This window comes from Columba livia, chromosome 12 (assembly GCF_036013475.1).
Source record: "Columba livia isolate bColLiv1 breed racing homer chromosome 12, bColLiv1.pat.W.v2, whole genome shotgun sequence".
NCBI lineage: Eukaryota > Metazoa > Chordata > Aves > Columbiformes > Columbidae > Columba > Columba livia.
In genome coordinates this window covers 1562636-1581358 of record NC_088613.1, presented here as the reverse complement: position 1 = coordinate 1581358, position 18723 = coordinate 1562636, and the positions used below count along the sequence as shown (strand labels likewise).

At 44.5% G+C, this 18723-nt stretch overlaps 2 protein-coding genes across 8 annotated transcripts in view; one reads left to right on the top strand and one right to left on the bottom strand.

Annotated features, from left to right (window-relative positions):
- The window catches only part of CYSLTR1 (cysteinyl leukotriene receptor 1), a 133880-nt gene that overhangs the window by 51267 nt on the left and 63890 nt on the right, over window positions 1-18723 (top strand). The gene's annotated exons all lie outside the window — the stretch shown is intronic.
- Window positions 5666-18136, bottom strand: LPAR4 (lysophosphatidic acid receptor 4). 2 transcript variants are annotated; one of them, XM_005511812.3, is made up of 2 exons: window positions 17676-18136; window positions 5666-7351 (listed from the first exon to the last, which is right to left on the bottom strand). In XM_005511812.3, exon 2 carries the CDS (start codon window positions 7199-7201, stop codon window positions 6155-6157), a length of 1047 nt encoding a protein of 348 aa, XP_005511869.1. In that variant the 5' UTR covers window positions 7202-7351; window positions 17676-18136; the 3' UTR covers window positions 5666-6154. The 2 variants fall into 2 exon arrangements, with proteins under 2 accessions (XP_005511869.1, XP_021155963.1); XM_021300288.2 differs by lacking the exon at window positions 17676-18136 and adding an exon at window positions 16690-17619.

Here is an 18723-nt window from a genome sequence, read left to right as displayed (position 1 = left end):
GATGATGAGATAATATATGGGAAGGAGACAGGAACCTGAACTGCCAAAGGGCTGTGCTGACACTGGGACAAACGCGTCTCACCAATTCTCCCCTTTCTCTGGGGCTGGGATGGTTCTGTTGCACAGGTATGTTGTCCTTCACACACGCAAGTGGGAGTGGGGTTGGAAAAGGAAAAATTATTCTCATGAGCAATGCTGAGAGAAGATGCGTTTCAAATTACATCATTTGCATTGTAAAATATTTGTCGGTGGAGGAATTTTAATAAGAACCCTTGGCCCTTTGCTCTGCGGCCTCCTCGCTGTACCTGTGCCGGGTGCCCACTGCCAGCAGACAAGACAGTCTAACCAGGGACCAGAAAATGCCGTCTCCAGATATTACTGCGAGAGGAACATTTAGCAGGATGTGATTGTTGGATGCGAGACTGAGATTTGTCCTTTGATAACTGAACCATTTTCCTGCACAAATCTGAAAATGAATGAAGGTCTTGTCAAATTATTTCCTGGGTATGGTTGCAGCCAGGTGGTTACATGCCTGGCATTATACTGATTTTTAAGAAGTCATTTTGCATACTTTATTGCTCATGCGCAGGAAATCTTTTTTGTCTTCTGATAGCTCTACAGTTGTGTGAGTGAACTTCATTTTCATGGGAACCTCAAGCTCTATAGGAGTTTGGCTGATCATGCTATTTATATCAGAAAATACTCTCTCGCTAAAATGGCTTTACTGCCTTACCTGAAGCAGCACAGTCAGCATCTGGCCTCACCGAATCCTGCTCTGTGCTTACAAAGGAGTTTATTGTGGGTTTTTTTAGTCCAGGGTGTGAGTTACTGCACAGGTTCTGCACAAGGCTGGCAGGACAGTGACAGAGCTCGCTAGAATCTGTAATGTTAATAACAACAGGATGTTGCTGTTAGAATGCAACTTTAACTTATGTGACCTATGCTGATCTGATGCTGCGCCATGGGTGCTTCTGTTTAAAGCACTTTCCCCAGCTCCCTAATGCAGCTAATATCGATTTAGTATATTAAATAACCCCTCCACTGTGGATCAGCTGCTAAATCAGCGTTGTTCTGGTTTGCATCAATCTTATTTGTCAGCTGTGCTCTTAGGATGCTGACTCAGGAGTGACCAGTTTCCCAGGCTTATGTTTTCCAGGAAATTCTCCATATGTGCTGGGTTTCTTAAAAGGTTTGCAGAAAAACTTCAATTTAAATATTATTCCAGTTAATACGTGTATTTGTAGAAGTCAGAGCAAACGAGTGCACTCACACGTTCTGTTTCCCCAGAAAAAAGCTTTCCTTTTTCATTATACACGCACACAGAGATACATAAAAGTGCAAACAGTGCAAAACATGTGCATTGTTAAGTTCTTTGCAATATTACATTAGTCAAATCCCCCAAGCAGGGAAAAGCTAGCACAGGGGTTTTTTAGATACTGGACAGTTAAGTTTTCTGGGAAAACACATGCTCAGTGATTCTAGAGAATCCACCCAACTCCTTGCTTGCCCAGTGTTTTGGGTGTGTGAGTGTCCTGTTGGTTTTGTGTGGAAGTTATATTTAAGAATTAAAGCCAAGAACAGCCAGCAGTGTTAAACATTAAAGCGACAGATTCCAGAGAAAAATGAGCCCTTACTAATATACCCAGATATTGACAGAACAAACACAGAAGGGAGAAGATTCCAGCAGCTGGAATTGGTACCTAGAGAAAAGGATCTTGGACCAACCCCTGCTGTGGGAAGTCAGAAAGGTGTTTGGAGTAGATGTTCCTCAGTTTCTAGGCTCTTTGAGTGCATTGTCTTGAATCTCCCACAAACTTAATTTTCCAAATGAGGCATCCCCACAGCACAGCATCTCCGGAGTGTGTCGGTGCCACAGCTCGTACCCCGGCAGGACTCTCAGGGCTCAACCCGAGGTCTGCGTTCAGAAGCTAAAATTACAGTTTTCCAGCATTAGTGGGGTAAACAGGGCTTGGACTTCGAATCTCATGAAGAATAACTCTGCCTCTTTCTTAAATAATGCTGAGCAGCACAATCTGCTTACTGAAATGAGAACTGTTTTGTTTCTGTTCTTAAATCCTACCCAAAGAACTACTTGCGGTCTGCCCTTTCAGACACAGCAAAGCTTTGGGGGTTATTCTGTGCTTAGGATCACGTTTGGGCAGGCGCAGTGAGACCCAAGCCTGATTTAGGCTGTCCCGTACCAGAAAAGAAGGATGGGGTGGCTTTCCCGACCCTTTCTGCAGGATGGTCACCTTTGCTGAGCGGTGCTGGGGGCGTGCAGGAGCACAGAGCTGCTTCCAGCCCATGCGCCTCTGCTCGTTGTGCTTGGACTTTGCAGCCCAGGACAGCGATAATTTGAGCATCTCCACAATTCCCTGTAGAAACGGCCTGGGCTTTCTGCAAACAGAGTGCTGTGCAGACACATGTTCACGGGAACCGCTGGTGTCATCTTGTTGTCCATCTTCGGAGCAGTTTTTCTGAGATGGTAATTTCCTGGTTTACAGCAAATTCACCCCCTGGGAATGATGTGGAGTGTTACTGGGGAGCTCTCTAGGCACACTGGTCTTTGAGAAGATCATTGGAGGTGCTGTATAATCTTATCAGTATGAAAAGTCCCCTTTTCTTCCACTGGCTGTTTGGTGGAGGGAAGCCCTCTCTGGGTTATACAGCAGGTTTTGGGGTAGGAAGCAGGTGACCAGACAGTCTTGCTCCATCAGCCCTGCAGCACCACAGGGAGAGCCTCCAAAAATGATGCTGAGCCTGCTGTGCTGCTAAGAAAAGGCTGTTGTGAGATCAGCTTTCACGGTGACTGTGACACCAGGCCCTGCTTCCTCCGGTCACGGCATCTACCACGAAAACGCAGCCTGCCGTGGCATTTGTCACGGGTGTGCATAGACTAATGTGTGTTTGGGCAGAGAGGTTTTCATTTTGTGTTGCAAAGGCTCAGCCTTCCAGCAGGACGATGAGTTGTGTGGTGAGCTTGTAGTGAATGAATCACCGACGGAGAACTGGGGAACAGGACAAGCGAGCTGGCTGGGAGCAACGAAATCCGTGATTAATGCTGTTTGCTCAGCACCCGGGAGGGTTGCTGGGCCCTGTCTCACAGCTCTGGATAGATAGAGGCAACGACTTGCAATTAATTTGACTTTTGCTTTTAAGCTCCTAGTTGTGGTGTGTGCCATTTGCTGACAATGGCCCTTTGTCAGATGGCAGGAGGAACACTTGGCTGCACCTCGGCCAGAAAAACTGTGAATCCCCTTTTCTCTACCACCACCGTTCCTCCCACCTTGGCTTTACCAACATCTGAAAAATTACTTTTCCTCTCTCTGAATGCATAATTGGTTATTTATACACAAACCAGGGAGCGTTTACTTGGTATACCTGACCTAGAAAAAAAGGTTAGTCAAGAACCATCCTACCAGATGTGAGTGTCAGTCAACATATGATCTCCATATAATTTATAAGGTATTAAATTACAAAATAATGAATCTTTTCAGTTAGCATTTTGGCACATGATGATAGCATTACATTTTATGTGAGAATATCAACCGCAGCTCTTGCCCTATAAAACTGCAAACAGAAATTTGTAAGCGTTGGCACTGGTTTTGCTTAGAAAAAGACACCCATTATGCTCGGATTACAGTCGAGCTATGTATGTACGGCCTGGAGGTCGTCCAGTCACACACAGTTCTTTCCCTGCTCTCTTTTAACATTTCCTTAAGAAGGCTAGACAGTGGTTTCTAGGGTAGATTTAATCCACCCCCTGAAATAAGGGGTTTTTGCCTAGAGAAGAGCACTTGTGCCATGTATTTTTCTGGCAAATAGGAAGAGCTTTGGAAATGCACCCTCAGCTTTTTAAATGAAGCTTTCCCACTTTCATTCCTTCTGTCTCCCATCCCTAATTCAGAGCTCTCGTCTCCGTAGGTACAGTTTTTAACAGCCGGTTAATGGTTGGGCAGCAGAACCTTTTTTGCAGAGCCCAGGACGTGCCTGATGGTTTCACAACTCCCTCTTCTCCGCTTGGCATGAAGGACGGTTTGCCGCACGGCAAACCCTGCCCGTGTCGACGCCCGAAAAATCCCCCTGGTCTCACTTCGCATTTAGATCTGAACTTGTGGAAACAGCTCCTCTGAAGTACATATATATATATGTATTTTATGGCACGTGTTGAAATGGGCTCATCAGCCAAAGGAAATACAGATTTTTAAAAGCCCTCTATGCAGTTGGGCTCAGGGCTGTGCGGGATGGAAAGGGGCATCTCACGTCTGTCTTGTTCCACCAACCCACCTGAATGATCTCTCCTTATTTCCACGTTTTGTTTCCAGTCCTAAGCGGTGCTGTCTATAGGGTTTTAATACACAGCAAAATTCTCCCTTCCCAGTCTTGTGTGTGTGTTTCTAGGAAATACAGCTGTAACTTAAAGCTGGGATATAATAGTTTGGCTGCTCTCATACCTGCATATAATGAGTCAATCATATAGTTTTCTACAGTAAGAGCCAAAAGCCAGGGGCACTAGATAAGCGACAGTCATTTGGGGGCCAAAATAAAATCTCTGGCATCTGTCTTAGCCTTGGTAAGCAACTGATTTGTTTTATTCAAAGTGAATGTAGTGCTAAATAAATAGTCCCTTTAAAGCATAACATTATTTTGCAGCTGAATTCTTTTCAAACTTTAAAAAGCTCTGATTGCTTTAAGGAGTAAATCACATTTGATGTGTCGCTCACAGTATCTCATGAGGCTTGATCTGAGAGACTTAAGAGAAATACTTGAGTGGAAAACACCTGTTCAATTAATATTTCGTCTGTCTTTTTCTGGCAACGTAGCTCTAGAAGTAGCTTCATGCCGTACTGTGGAAAATGTAGATTACTGACCTAACAAGCAGTAACTTCATACTTTTTGAAGAACTGGTTTTCTCAATTATGTGGTTTACGCTTAAGAATGAATCAGCCTGTTAATATCAGAATAGCTTCAAATATAAAACACAAACAGACAGTTAACTTCCCATGTATTTATATGATCTGTATCGTTAGAAGGGAATGCAGGATGTGTAATAAATTAATTGAAAAACAGGAAAACGTTGCTATAACTGAGTAAGAGTGCAGCTGACTTGTTCTACTTTTCTTTTGGAGTTACTTTGTGACCTCCTAGTTTCATTAGTTGGCAGCATAGTGAAAACCAGCAAGCAATCACTTCTGAAATCTTCTGTTAATGGGATGCTCTGTCACTAATTGTCTGTATCCAAACAAGCTCTTCAGTGAGGTGAGTGCTCGGGGGTTCTTCAGCTACACCCCATTTCCACCGAACAGATTTGCCTTTGCAAGATCTCTGGGGTTTCAGGCCCTCTCAGCTGAATTTCCAGCCCCACTAGGAATAGTCAGAGACACCCTCCTGAGACATCAAAGCCCCCAAGCAACAGAGCAATAATGTGCTTTTGTACTTCTCCCTAGAGGTGGCATTTAAAATAAATTAAAAGGCAGCTTAATCTGACAAAAATGAGGCTTCTTATTTCAAAACTGCACGATTAATTATTCTTTTCTCATATTATTTTTCTCTTAGATCACCAAGCAATCATTTTGCTTACTTTCAAAACAATTATTTATCCTTCAAACTTGTCCATACACTGAATTTAGCATGCCTGTAGCTAGTAAAACCAGGATGTACGCTCTTGCAGTGAAATAAGGAAAAGCCAAAAGCTTTTATTACGCCTTTTTAAGCAAACATATATATTGTGTGAAGTTATTGATTTGACATATGATGCTGCATCTCCAGAAGGCATGAAATATTAGCAGATATCTCTAAGAAAATTAAATTTTCTATTTCCCAACTGCTCCCACATCAACTGCTGGGGAAAAATTGCCAAATGTTGGCATCTTCTGATTAAAGAACTGTTCTGTTACCGCTGTAGTCTGCACGTACGCTGTTACCTACACATGATCTCCAAAGGGGAGGTCCATTGGGATTTTTACCTTTCATGTTCACCTATTGCATCTGATGGGACCATCCCGGTGCAAGGACGTGTCTACCTGTGCAGTTATACCCCAGCAACTTTTCTTCATTAACACTATACATGAACCGATATATTTTTGCAATGCCTGTTTCATACATGGTGTTAATCAAAAGTTAATGGGGGATAACTCCACATGTAAACATCCCTCTAGAAATGTGATTCAGATGTTGGGTCCCCTCCATTCGTAATCGCCTGATCACTTATTTCATCCTGCGGCGCTGGTAGCGCAGTCTTTGTTAGAGGTGTCTCTGTCTTGAAAAGAGAATCCATTTTTATCTGGGTTTTGATGTTGAAAGACTTCTGGAAGGATTCTGATGTGAAGTAGTAGATGAAGGGGTCAAAGCAGCAGTTCATGGTGGCGATGCACAACGTGATGGGGTACATTGTCCTCGCAAACCTCTCCAAGGAGCAGTTTGCTATCGCTTGGGACCGCACGAGAGCGTACAAGAAGAGTATGGAATTGTAAGGCACAAAGCACACGACAAAGATGGCCACGTGCACAATGATCATTTTCAACACCTTCTCTTTGTTCGTCCCGATCTGAGACAATGTGGCAGGTTTACGGAGAGTCCTGAGAACTAAAGAGGAGCACGTGAGGTTGAGTAGCAAAGGTATTATGAATCCTACCACTTCAATAAATATAGTGATCTTGGACAGGTAGGTTTTCCAGATACGTTTGGAAAAACCTTCGAAACAGGTTGTGCTGCTGTTGGAAATGTTGGTGGTGGAGAACAGTGAAGCCGAAATTCCACCACTGAGGACCAGTATCCAAACACCAGCACAGACTATGGCGGAATTTCTCCTGGTCCTAATGGTGCGGGATCGGAAGGGATAGACGATCGCAAGGAAACGGTCAACGCTGATGCAGGTGAGGAACAGCATGCTCCCGTAGATGTTGGTGAGAAACGCCGTCCCAGAGATCTTGCACAGGCTGTCTCCAAAAGGCCAGTGCCTGTTGAAATTGTAAAATATTTTAAAAGGCAAAGTGAACACAAAAAGCAAATCCGAAACAGCCAGGTTTGTCATGAAAATGGCTGTTTCACTTCGCATTTTCATTCGAAAGCAGAAAACAAAGAGGGAGGCGCAGTTAGTAATCAAACCGAGGATGAAGACCACGCTGTACACGGCTCCGTACAAGTTGTACTTAAAGGAATCATCTGTTAAACAGGTATGATTGTTGCTGTGGTTTCCCATGCCAAGTCTGTGATGTGTTTCCAAAGAACTTCAAAGTCTACTTCAGTGACATCCATAAAATAAGGCAGTGATCTCTTTTCTTCTTGAAGAAACACATTCCAGGAAGGTTGCTCAGCACCTTGCTACATCTCCAGCACAAATCCTTTCATCCTAAAGAGAGAAATAGATGCCGTCAGTCTTGCAACCTGCTATCACCTCAAGTGGCTGTGCAAGAGAACACATTCTCTTTCCTTTCCAAATTAATAGATGTGCAAACAAGGCCAGTAATGAGCTTTTCAAGGTAGTCTTTATAAATTCCCCTATTATTAGGATTTTTTGAGGTTGAACACAGCAGTTACTGTACTCAGCCTTTCCTTCCCCCATTGCCCCTTGTCCTGCTGGGAGAATGAGAGTGAGCGCTAATTCCAACTTTCCACTTGGAAAGGTTTTGCTTTAAAATAGGAGATGGAATTGGCCCAGTGTGTTTGGAAAGAACTCATGGACCTGTGGTTTTGCCCAGGTATGGAATCCAACAGCCTGAAACGTTCACCTAAACTTGGTACGAGAGGAGAAAGAAGTTGAAAGTTTTAGTGGTTGTTTTTAACTGTGCAGAAACGAAAGTTAAATGGTTTTCAGCTTTTTTGATGCAAAGTATTTAAAACCCCTAAACCTCATAGTGACAGTGTACTGCTTTGCCTTTTTTTCTGCTTGAAAATAGGAGCATCCTTACCCATGTTTTTCAAAGTGAAGAACTGAAATGTTGTCTTTCAGAAATGTTTTTTAAATAATATTTTCCAGAGTTATGCTTGCCACTTTTCCCCTTTCTTTAAAAACTTCTGCAAAAATGGTATTACTTTCAAAAGGACTATTTTTTTTTTGCAAACATAAAATGCTTTGTAGAAGCGACTCTTCCAAGCTGTATCAACAGCTTCATTTCCTTTGTGCTCTTTGTCAAGGTTCAGAAACCTCATAAGCTACACTCACAAGATTTTGTCCCAATTCAGCAAGCTTTACAGAAGTGTGGAGTTGAAGCAAATGTGCTGTTTGTTGGATAATGGTGCTTTCTGACCTGTCTTGATATGCTTTTATTGCTATTTTAAGTATTTATTTCAGGCCTGTGAGAATAAATGGTTGGAAAGCCTCGAGTGTCCCTTGTTGGAGTGAGGGGGGGTTCGTGTGTTGGGATGTCTTGGAAATGTGCAGCGAATTGGAGAACTAAGGGAAAGACCTTTGCCTTGTAAAATACAGCAAACGAAATACAAACAAGGCTTATAATCTTGCAATCTAAGAATCATCTCAGTAGCTACAACTATGGAGTAATTTAGAGAGGTGAAACCCTTGTGAAGAGTAAAATCCTTTCCAGAAATTGAATTCTCTGACAATAGAGTTTCAATAGCAAAAATGAAACAGAGCAAGCTTGTGGTAAAGGTTGGATTGGCCAAAAAAATGGGGAAGAAAACATGGAATTGTGGCAGTTTGGGATGCAAAATGATCTGATTCTTGAAAATCAAGTGTAGGAATGGAGGATCCCCAGATCTCGAGTCTTGGAAAGATGATTTTCAAATGACTTGAATCATCAAAAACAGATGTTTTGGAGCTCTTAGGTCTCTCTTGGCAGGTGGGGGCTGCACTGTCTGCAGGCTGGGGCGATACAGTGATGCTTTGTGTGGACTTGCTGGTCTGTGTTCGCCGTGTGTGCCTTGAACTACCAGGATTTTCCTAGGTGGCTTTGGTATGTGCTCCTCACGCCATTTAGTAAGTTCTTCCTTCATTTTAGCTGCATTTTGAGTTACGTTTGTGATGATAGTAATGCTGCATTAGCAGATGTTCAAACCAAAAGTAGATGTGCCCTTATCTGATTGCTGTTGCTTGTGTGACAATGACAGAGGAGACCAAAAGCCATGTTGGAGCTTTCTCTAGAACACGGAAAACAGCCACTGAATTATGTGACCCGTAGAGGCTTTGGGGACAGCTGGCAGAGTAGGGAACTGGCTGTGGACGGGAATAAAATGCTCCTTGATTAACTTTATTGTGAAATAACCTTAAAAAAGTTACCAAACATTTAAACTTCAAAAAGGGTAGTAGCAAAATCCTGAAGATGCACATTCTTTGAATATGCAGTAATCTAAATAAGCAAAGGTCTCACCTACAAGGTGAAACACCTTTAAGCAAGAACTTGGTTGGATTTAAAAATGCACATGAGCTCCAACAGGAATAGCTGTGCCTCTTGGCTTAAACCCCAGCCTAATGCATTAAATTCTTGGTGTGTAATTCTCTTTCAATAAAGAAAGAGACTGCGTGTTACCTCCAGCAGGAGCAGTTTTTGTTTCGACCGAAATGTAACCTCCAGCAGTGGATCCTTTCCTTCTGCAGTGCGTGAAAACCAGGTGTGCCAGGCTCTCCTGGTCCCAACTGGGGAGCTTTGGGGGGGATGAGGTGTCCGTCAGAACCTTACAGACCATGTGCCTGGGATGTCGATGGAAACCCCTGCGCACAGGCTGGATTTTGGCTGTTCCTCAAGACGCTGCCTGACACAGCAGGTCAAATATCTGGTTTTTGGATGTTTCAGTCTATGGAAACTGCCTGCCAGCAATTGCCCAAGTTATGGTCTTTAGCATATAGGCCTGTGTTGTTTATCTCTCCAACACTGAGGTGTTTAAATAAGCTGACAAGTTGCTTTGAAACTCGGCCGTGTTCTTTAAATTCTGCAGCATGAGTCTACAGATGGAGTTTTCTGAGTGTAAGATTCCATTTCCTTCCTTTTCCCTGACGATTAAAGCAGCAGGATGCTCCACATCTACACCATGTTCACCACGGCTATTGCCTTCTTGCAGAAAATGTAAAAAATAGCAATACATTTGAAAGTGCTGAGTGAAGTGAATATAAAGAAAGGCACTTTACCATTTTGTACTTCAGGCAGGCCAAGACTTTAAATCTTCTATTTAAAATGGGGGCAGTACGTGAGGGGAGGAACGTATCTATAATAGCTGTTGTCAGAAGTGGTATCACAATACAATATACAGCCTGGTTGGTGGGGTGATGTTGAGAGTGTTCTCTCTCGTAGCAGGGATGGTAGCGATATCTCCTGTCCTCCGTGTACAGAAATAAAGGAAAACGTCTACGTGTTACTTCCTATGGCGCACAAGTATCCTGTTTACAGTGCTTTTATTTCCTCCTCCTGGCACCCCAAGAAATCTTCAAAAGAGCCGACTTGCAGCTTAATTCAGACCAAGCGTTCCTCAGTATAGAAAATCACTGCAGGTAAAAAGACCACTTTAAAATCGGATTCTTTCATTCCATTAAGCCTATCCTTTCTGCTCCATACACATCCCATTCCCCATGAGCTCATCAAACTGAGGTAAAAAAAACTGTGTGAAGTTTGGGACTGACGTTTTTTGCATCTTCACATTTGCTTGTTCTCAGATGAGATGTGAGATGAATGTAACTTTGTCAGCCTGAAGATGTAGGACAACCTCTGTGTGTGTTCATTGAAATAACTAAAGCCTGCAAAGCCTTTTCTTGGGAGGTCTGATACAGACCAAATGTCAAAACCGTTCAAATCCAAACCATTTCCTTCTAGATTATCACCGTGTGGACTCAGGTTACCTCGAAATCTTGAAAGAAAAAGGTTTTATAGGTACAGAAGGCAAAAACCTCATAGATTGAGAAGTGGGGATATTGGGGTTTGTTTGGTTTGGTTTTTGGTTTTTTTTGTTTGTTTTGGGGGTTTTTTGTTGTTGTTTGTTTTTCTGGGTTTTGTCCATCAATGTCTCTAAGTTGTGGCAGCTCTTGTTTTGATATGGTCTCGGACCCTGATCTTGGAAATAAATACATATTTCCTTGGGCACAGCATGCGCTGTATGCCTTCTCTTGACAGGAATCACATTCATTAGAGGGTTCTCACTCCCCTTTTCCTCCCCCAGTTGTACAAGGGTTGTATGATCTGTAACTCCCAGCAGCGAGCCCCGGGTTACAGCTTCACAACCACTGATTCTCATTTCTTCAGTTTCTTGGGGTTTATTCCCCTCCTGCTTTGTTGTATTTATGTAGAAAGCTCAACAAAATATTTTGTTGGGTGGCAGGCGGAGTAGTTGGAGGCTTTTTAAGGTTTTTGCATAGATGACAATTCTGCATAAGGTTATAAGACTTGGATTCTTCTAGACTGGTATGAATACTGTAGGTAAGGTGAGATATACTGCAACTGCTTGAGTACAGACTTAATAGATAAGCAAGAAACTGTTTCTACCTGAAAAAGTGAGCGTTTCTGACAATCCTATGGCAAAGCTCATGAGCAATTGTAACACCACCAAACTGTCATTTCTAAAGGCTTACCAACGTCTGCTTGAAAACCACAAAACGTGAATTCAAAGAAAACAAAGCAGCGATGGAAAATGCAACAAAACCATCTCACCGCCAACCCCCGCTGCTCCTGCTAAACTCCAGCAACGGGATCTCGACTTACTAATACTTTCTTCTCTCAATGAAAGTTTCACTAGTTATTTTTGCTTGCAAAGACCTCTGAGAGCATCAACTGCAAGCAGTTACAAGAACAAGCGTCAGGTTTGGGGGAATCTGATTGCTGGATCCTCCCTTTTGGAGGCTGGCGGGGCAGGAACCCTGTTGCATGGCAGTGCCGGCTCTGTTTTCCCAGTGCCACCAGTGTGGGCTCGTGGGAAACTGGACTTGCAGCAGCAAGTGTTGCTGGAAATGCCTTGGGACACCAAAATTTGGGGTTGGCTTTTAAATGGATCAGCTTGTTGAGTTGCTGCGAGCTTTCCATCCTCCCCAGAGCTTCTTGTAGCTTCTCAGTAACCTTCGCCTACGTTTCCTCCATGGTGGGGTGGGAGCGGGAGAAAAGGTGGATTAGACAGTTGGAAACCCTGTCAACAAAGCCCTATTGACTATATGAAGCAATGGAAAGTAGAAATGCCTTAATCTCTTTCATTTACTAATCCTAAGTGATGTATTTGGGAACAGTAGGAAAGGAGTAGACAGAAGCGTGACTTTGAAGTCCAACAAAGGTTCCTGTAGCTTCAAAGCGCCATTCGCTCGTCCCTGCGTTCTGTCACAGTGAATGCCTAGCCATGTGTTGGGCAAAAGGGGGATATTTTCTGATGACCAGCATTAAAAGACAAGGCAGGAAGGTTCTTATTCACAGCTTTGACACTTAATGGGCAAGGGTCTGCAATACCATCCCTAATTTCATTCCCTGGTATGTTCTGTAGGTCTCACACCTGGTGGGAAGGTGAAATCATAAGTTAATGATGATGGTTTCCGTCAGGTTTTACCGTCTGTTTTCCAAATTCTCTTTGGCAGAGTTTAAACAAAACACGGGAGTCCAACAGCTCCTTTGTATTGCCTGGAAGTCAGCAAGTGACTTGCAGCAACCCCCATTTAATTTAATTGTTCTCCAAGATGGAGCGGGGAAGCACAAACCTGAACCTATAGGACCTAATCCTAAAGGCGCTCTCCTTTTTTTTCTTTCCTTTATTTTGTTTTTTATTTGGTCAGCGCTGCTGTTGTCTCCTGTTCTGAGACTTCCCCAGCATTTCCTGCTCACGGTTCCTCTGCGCCGTATCTGTTTTGTATTGAGCTAATTAAAATGTTTCCCTCTGAAGAGAATAGTGAACTGACTTGCCCCATATTCAGACACTGATCCTCAGGGCATGACTCTCTTTTTGTTTTCACTGGGAATGCCTCTCTCCATTTACATCACCCCTTTAACCCCTGACGTGCTCCGGTCCTCCCCATCTGCTGCTGCTTTCAGAGGCTCTGGGCCACAGCCCAGAAATGGCAGAAATCACCCCAAACTTCCCAGCAAAGCTGGCATTATTTTACTCTTGTAAGAGGGACTTTTTTGCTTGCAAAGGAACCTGAATCTGATGATGGAGGACTGTAGGAATGCTGCTTTTTGACCTTCAGATCTCTGATTAAATGGAGATGGCTTTATAGCAAATTGCTAGATTCAATAGAGGTCAGGATAAGCGAAGATGTAGATGCAAAGAAAAAACTGAAGAAAAGCAGTTACGCCGTTTGACCAGGTTGTTTTCCCTCAGAAGCAGAAGCTGGTGGTGAGGTAGCCGTGTCTTTGATGTAGCTCTGTTTATTTACAAAGCGTGGTTAAGGAAAAAAATGACAAACTAAGAAGGTCCTGTTTCCCTCAACCACTGGGGAATCCAACAACAGGACCTGGTTTATTTGCTTACGGTTCCAAAGCGCTTTCCAGTCAGCATCCTGCCCAAAAAGCCTCCTTTCTTCGCTCGCTCTGACACAATTTCCAGTGGTTCCTTGGCGATTATTTGGCTTTTTGGCTCCTTGTTGCCCTTCCTCAGGTCTGAGAGTCCCTCCTGTCACCCAAGCTGTGTCCACCACTGTGGCTCCAGGCTGGTTCCTCTCCGGTCCCTTTGCTGAAGCAGGAGAACTGAACTTTCACCTCTGTTTATCCATTAATGTTGCATGCATTAGCGAGCTAAATGAGGTGCAAGGAGGTGCAGCTGGTTTCCATGCGGGTGCTGAGCACAGTCCATCAGCGGAGCAGAAGGCAACCCGTGCTCTGCTCCAGGGCTCAGAACCTTGAGGGGTCGGTGCCCTGCATTTATTTACCAGAGGGAGTCGATAAAATAGGGCTTTGTTCTCCTAAATTGCTGCTGGGGGGAGAAGGGGAAGGTTTGGGGTGGACTGGGGGGTTCAGGCAGCCTGGGGCTGGTTTGTTCTGGTCCCTTCCCAGAGCTGCTGGGCTCCCAGGGGATGGAGCCTCCAAATCCTTGTTCTCCTGGGTGCACGTTTCTCAGCAAAACCATTTTGCTGATTTGGAGGTGTGGCTGAGGTTTTCGTGTCACCTCCCATTTGTGCAAAAACACAAAGGTCTTGAAAAGTATTTATGGTGTACGACAAAACACATGTGAAGGAAGCACAGCACACAGCTACGCTGGCATTCAGTAAGAATTACAGAAAGTAAATTTGCACTAACCCATTAAATTTAAAAATGACTTCAAAATGCAAAACTATCAGATCTCAGTCACTGAGTGATAGTTCTGTACTGAAGTTTCTTAGAAATCAGATTTCTAATAATGAGATGAGGGAAGGGAAATGGTATTTTGGCACTGCACAAGGGATGCTGCTTTTACTGCTAAATATGGTAATTCCCATTTATAATGCAAATGCATGCCGGGGCAGAAGATGGTGTGTTATCTTCAGGTTCAATAAATTAATATGGTAATAATATTAAATAAAAAGAAGGGTTTTTGCTGTGGCTATTTATGGGCATAAGAGGTACTCAAAATGTTATGTGGGCAGAGAAAGCAATCTGCTCTGTTGCTAGTGTGTTCCTGTAGTGTCAGGGCTTTGGGACTGATGAATGTCCCTCGATTTCTCTTGCCAAGATAAAGAGACTTTCCTTTTTCCACAAAACCAGACCAAACCATTACAAATGCTTGAGAAAACCTGCCTTGCAGCCGGGGTCAGCTGAGGCTGCTTTGGCTCCAAAGCCGTGTGGATCTTCGCCCCCTTTTATGGGTCCGAACTGAGGAGATGCTGCATCAGAGGAAATTCTGCAGAGCCACAGTCTGTTCTCTTGAATAAAGAGGTCCTCTTTTCCAGGAGAGAATTTGCCTTTTGTGAAAGGGGGTGGCTCCCCATCCCTGAGACTAAATCGGATGCTTATTTACGGAGGACATGTGAAGGAGCGGAGTGAGGCTGTGCACGCACGCTTGACCTGGAAAGACCTGCTGAGGCTGGAGCCCTCGGGATGTGGGACCACCCTGCATCCCGGTACCCCAGCCAGCATCGCCAGATGGGGGTAAACAGAACCCAAATACTCAAATATGCTTTAACCGGGGTTAGTTGCAGCCTGCGCAGCGGCGTTGCAAACATCCACATAAATATGTATGGCTCTAAGTCCCAAAGCATTTGACCATGTACTGATCTTCCCTTACTGTCTATTCCAGAGGTAACACACTCTCCTACAATGCACCCTGACCCCAGGATCTGGCCCAAATTTGGGGTAAAATTGCCTTAATTCCTGCTCTTGTGCACCAGCCACAAGGACACAGGCAGGAGGAGAGCAATGGACTCGATCTTGAAGGTCTGATCCAACCTAAGTGATCCTGTGATTCTATAACCATCTCACAGCTGGTTGTGCATCCTCCCTGGCGCAGGGAATATTCCACTTGCCGCTTCTCAGGAAGACACAGTTTTTCACATTTTGTGTCTCATCACCACACTCCGAATGAAAGTAAACGGGTGGTTTCATTCAGGCGTTAGTTCTGTTCATTTGTCTGTGTAGGAGCTGAGCTCCTCTAACTGCAGAATGTAAAGACCCCCATTTTTACTCATTGACCAAACTGCAGCTGGGGAGGGATCTCGGTTTTAGTCTCAAAGGATTAAAGTGAAATGCATGCTCAGCCTCCCCTCCCTTCCTCCCTCCCATGTTTTTCAGGACTTTCTTTTAAAATCCAGAGGCTTTGAACCCCTGCTGTACCAGGGTTGCTTTCCTGCCTGTTTTATTTTAGCTTTCACAAGGCAAGGGAAGGGAAGAAGATGGAAAAGTGCTACAAGGGGGGAATCTCCTTATCACCAACCTGTGAACTTTGCACTTCCCATCCTCTGGTTTTACTGTTCTGTTCATAAGGGGGAGCGATGGGAAACGCACAACTGTGTCCTCTCAGAGCTTAAGGGGCGTCATGAAAAAACCCAAACTCTTCTCGCAAACTCTCGTCCAGTGGGCTTGGTGTTCAATCCTATTTCTCCCAAACAGCTGCATCTTTAGATTAAGTATGTTGTTCATTACTCATTTTACTTCTGACACCAGTTTTTCTATCTGCTTAGAGCTGTATTTGAACTTTTCTCATGGGATTTTGCCACTGAGCTTAAAAGGTGTGGATTTTAGCCATAAATGAAAGCCAAAGCGATAAATAATTTTTGCAGGATAAAATATTTAACTTATTTCCTAATTGTTATTATAGTTTGTAGGAGCCAGAGCTCACATTACATGAAGCTGAAAGCACGTATCATTGTAAACTGAAAGTCTAAGTTTATGACACATTTATATACAACCCTTTTTAGGCTTATGTTAAAGTCTTTATGACAGTGATGTAAAGTACAAAAAAAAAAACCCTAACCAAGGGTTTTTTTTCACAAACAGGGTTAGAAGAGTCCTTAACTTGTCATCTGTGGTGACACAATGAGAATTACAATGTGAATTACAACGATTTCCCCTGCGACAGTTTGGAGGAGTAGCTCGCATTGTAATTACTTTCCTGAAAACTTGGAGATGGTCTTTCTCACTTTAAACAGAAACATTTGCCTCTCCCCCCATCCCGAGCAGAGGAATGAGACCTGCCTGTGCAGAAACAGCACCGCTAATCTCCATTGAAATGTCCATCCCCGCCTGCTTTTATGCCACAGATTTGTCTGAGCCTTCAGATTTCGGAAAACAACTCCAACCCAGAGCTGCCATTAGGTCTGGATGCTTTTTTGCTCAGTTAGAAAGGGAGGAAATAGAAACTTACCTCGGCAGAGCGGCCGGGGCTGAGCCCAGGACCTCAAGCCGCCCCATTTCAGCCCGATTCCTCCCTGACAGCCCCACATTTCTCCTTCGATTTAATCCCACGCGGAAGATCTGCGTGCCGGGCTTTGGAAAGGTTCAGCCCTTCATCTTTGGAGCCTCCAGCCGCCGGCAGCAGCTCTCTGCTTTCCTTTGTTCGCAGAGGAAACAAAACTGCCCAGCGCTGCAGCCATCGCGTCTTGGGAAAAGGGGACACGAGAATGGGCCCAGTGTCTGGGCAGGGGCTGGGGGGGCCTTTAGGGGTCTCGCCGGGCAACGTTTTCCATTGGGCAGGGCTGGGGATTAAAGCTGAGCCCGCCCCGTCCCCGGGTCCCTCTCGCAGGGCTGTATTCCCTGCCCCAGCATCCCGAATTAGCAGCTTAAGGACAAGGCGACAATGGGGAGCGTGGATTTCCTGAGCAATTAGCTGGTGGACACGGCCTCCATGAACGAGCAGGGGAAAAGCTCTTTAAATCTCAGATTTTGCTTTGCATGGCTCTAATTGTTTTTTCTTTCTAATTAAAGAAACGAGGAGAGGGGGGAGCTGGGAAACGGAAAAGCGTTGGGTAAGGCTGGTAAGCTGCAAAGCAAAGCTGGCCATAAAAATAACATATTTTTCTAAAAAGATTTAGAAAATGGATTTATTTTTTTAGCTTGCAGTTTGGTTTGTGGTTTATTGGTTGTTTATTGTTTTGCTATGGGCTTTTTTTGTTTGTGGTTTGTTTAAATCTTCTCAAAGGAGCTGACTTGAACAGTCGGGACTCCTGTCCCCCAGCAGTTTGCTCTGAAAGCCCCGAGTTCCTGCTGGAAAACCCGTCGGCTTTCAAACATTTTGGGACGTAGTTAAAGCTACTCCAGGGAAGCGCAGCTGCTGTTGCCTGGGTCGCTCCCCCGGGAGCTGCTGCTTCCAGCAGAGCCGCCAGCCAAAACCTTCCCATTTTGATCTCTTACCTTTAATATCAGCCCTTCAGCCGGGGAAGAGGCTCTTCCATGAAGCAAGCGGTGTCTTTTCCTCAGCCTGTTGATGCTGCGGAGCAGCCGATGCCCTTTTTCTTTCTTTTTCAGCTCTCTCCAGTTCCATAGGTTTGAAAATCCCGAGCGTGCTGTTCAAGCCCAGCCTCCCACCTAACGTGTCTCGCTCGCATTGTGTTTGTCTCTCCTCTTCCTCCGCTCGCCTTGGCTGTTCCCACAGGCAGCCCAAGCCAGTAAACAACTCATTGTGAAGCTGGAACTAATGGTATTTGTGGGGCCGGTGGCCGGAGCAGCGGTCTCTGAGTGGCTTGTGCAGCACCCCCAGCTGCCACCGGCTTTTATCCACTCGATGCAAATAACTTCCTGAATATCTCATATAACAACCTAACTCCAGCCTGCAAAACCTCACCCTCTGAGGGCTCCCGCTTTAGTAAAACATACAAAAGCACGAGCATGGATTTGGATTGAATGCGGGGAAGGTGCAGATGTTTCCTGCTCTAAATGGTCAAAGGTCCGTTTTCCCTTTTTTTAGCTGTTAAAGGCGACAGTCTCAGTAAATTGTGGCCAAGGACATCGGCTGTCACCATCACTTGAGGACAAATGTCAGGATGAGCATGGGGGCTGAGGATGCAAAAATCCACCAGTATCACCAGTAAACTTGCAGACAGAAATCAGCTTGGGCCCTTGATGCCTTGGGGGCATTTTCAGGCTGGCTGCTTGGAAATCCTCACCCCGGGGTGTAATGTGGCTGCTTTTCACACCCATTCTCATGCGAGTGTGAGTGGGGACCGATTAAACAACCTCTGCATGTGGAATCCCCCTTTTGAGGGCAAGAAGTGTGCTTTGGGTGGTTGGGAACCGGCTGTACTGATGCAGATTAGAATGAGCGCGCTGAAACCCTTTGCAGATTAACATCTTGTGTCTCAGCCTTCAAACCTGCCAGTCGCTGGGCAAACCCCTTAGAGAGGAGATTTATTACTCCTTAAAGATTAAATACAGTATAAATCTGAAAAAGAAACAAAACTTT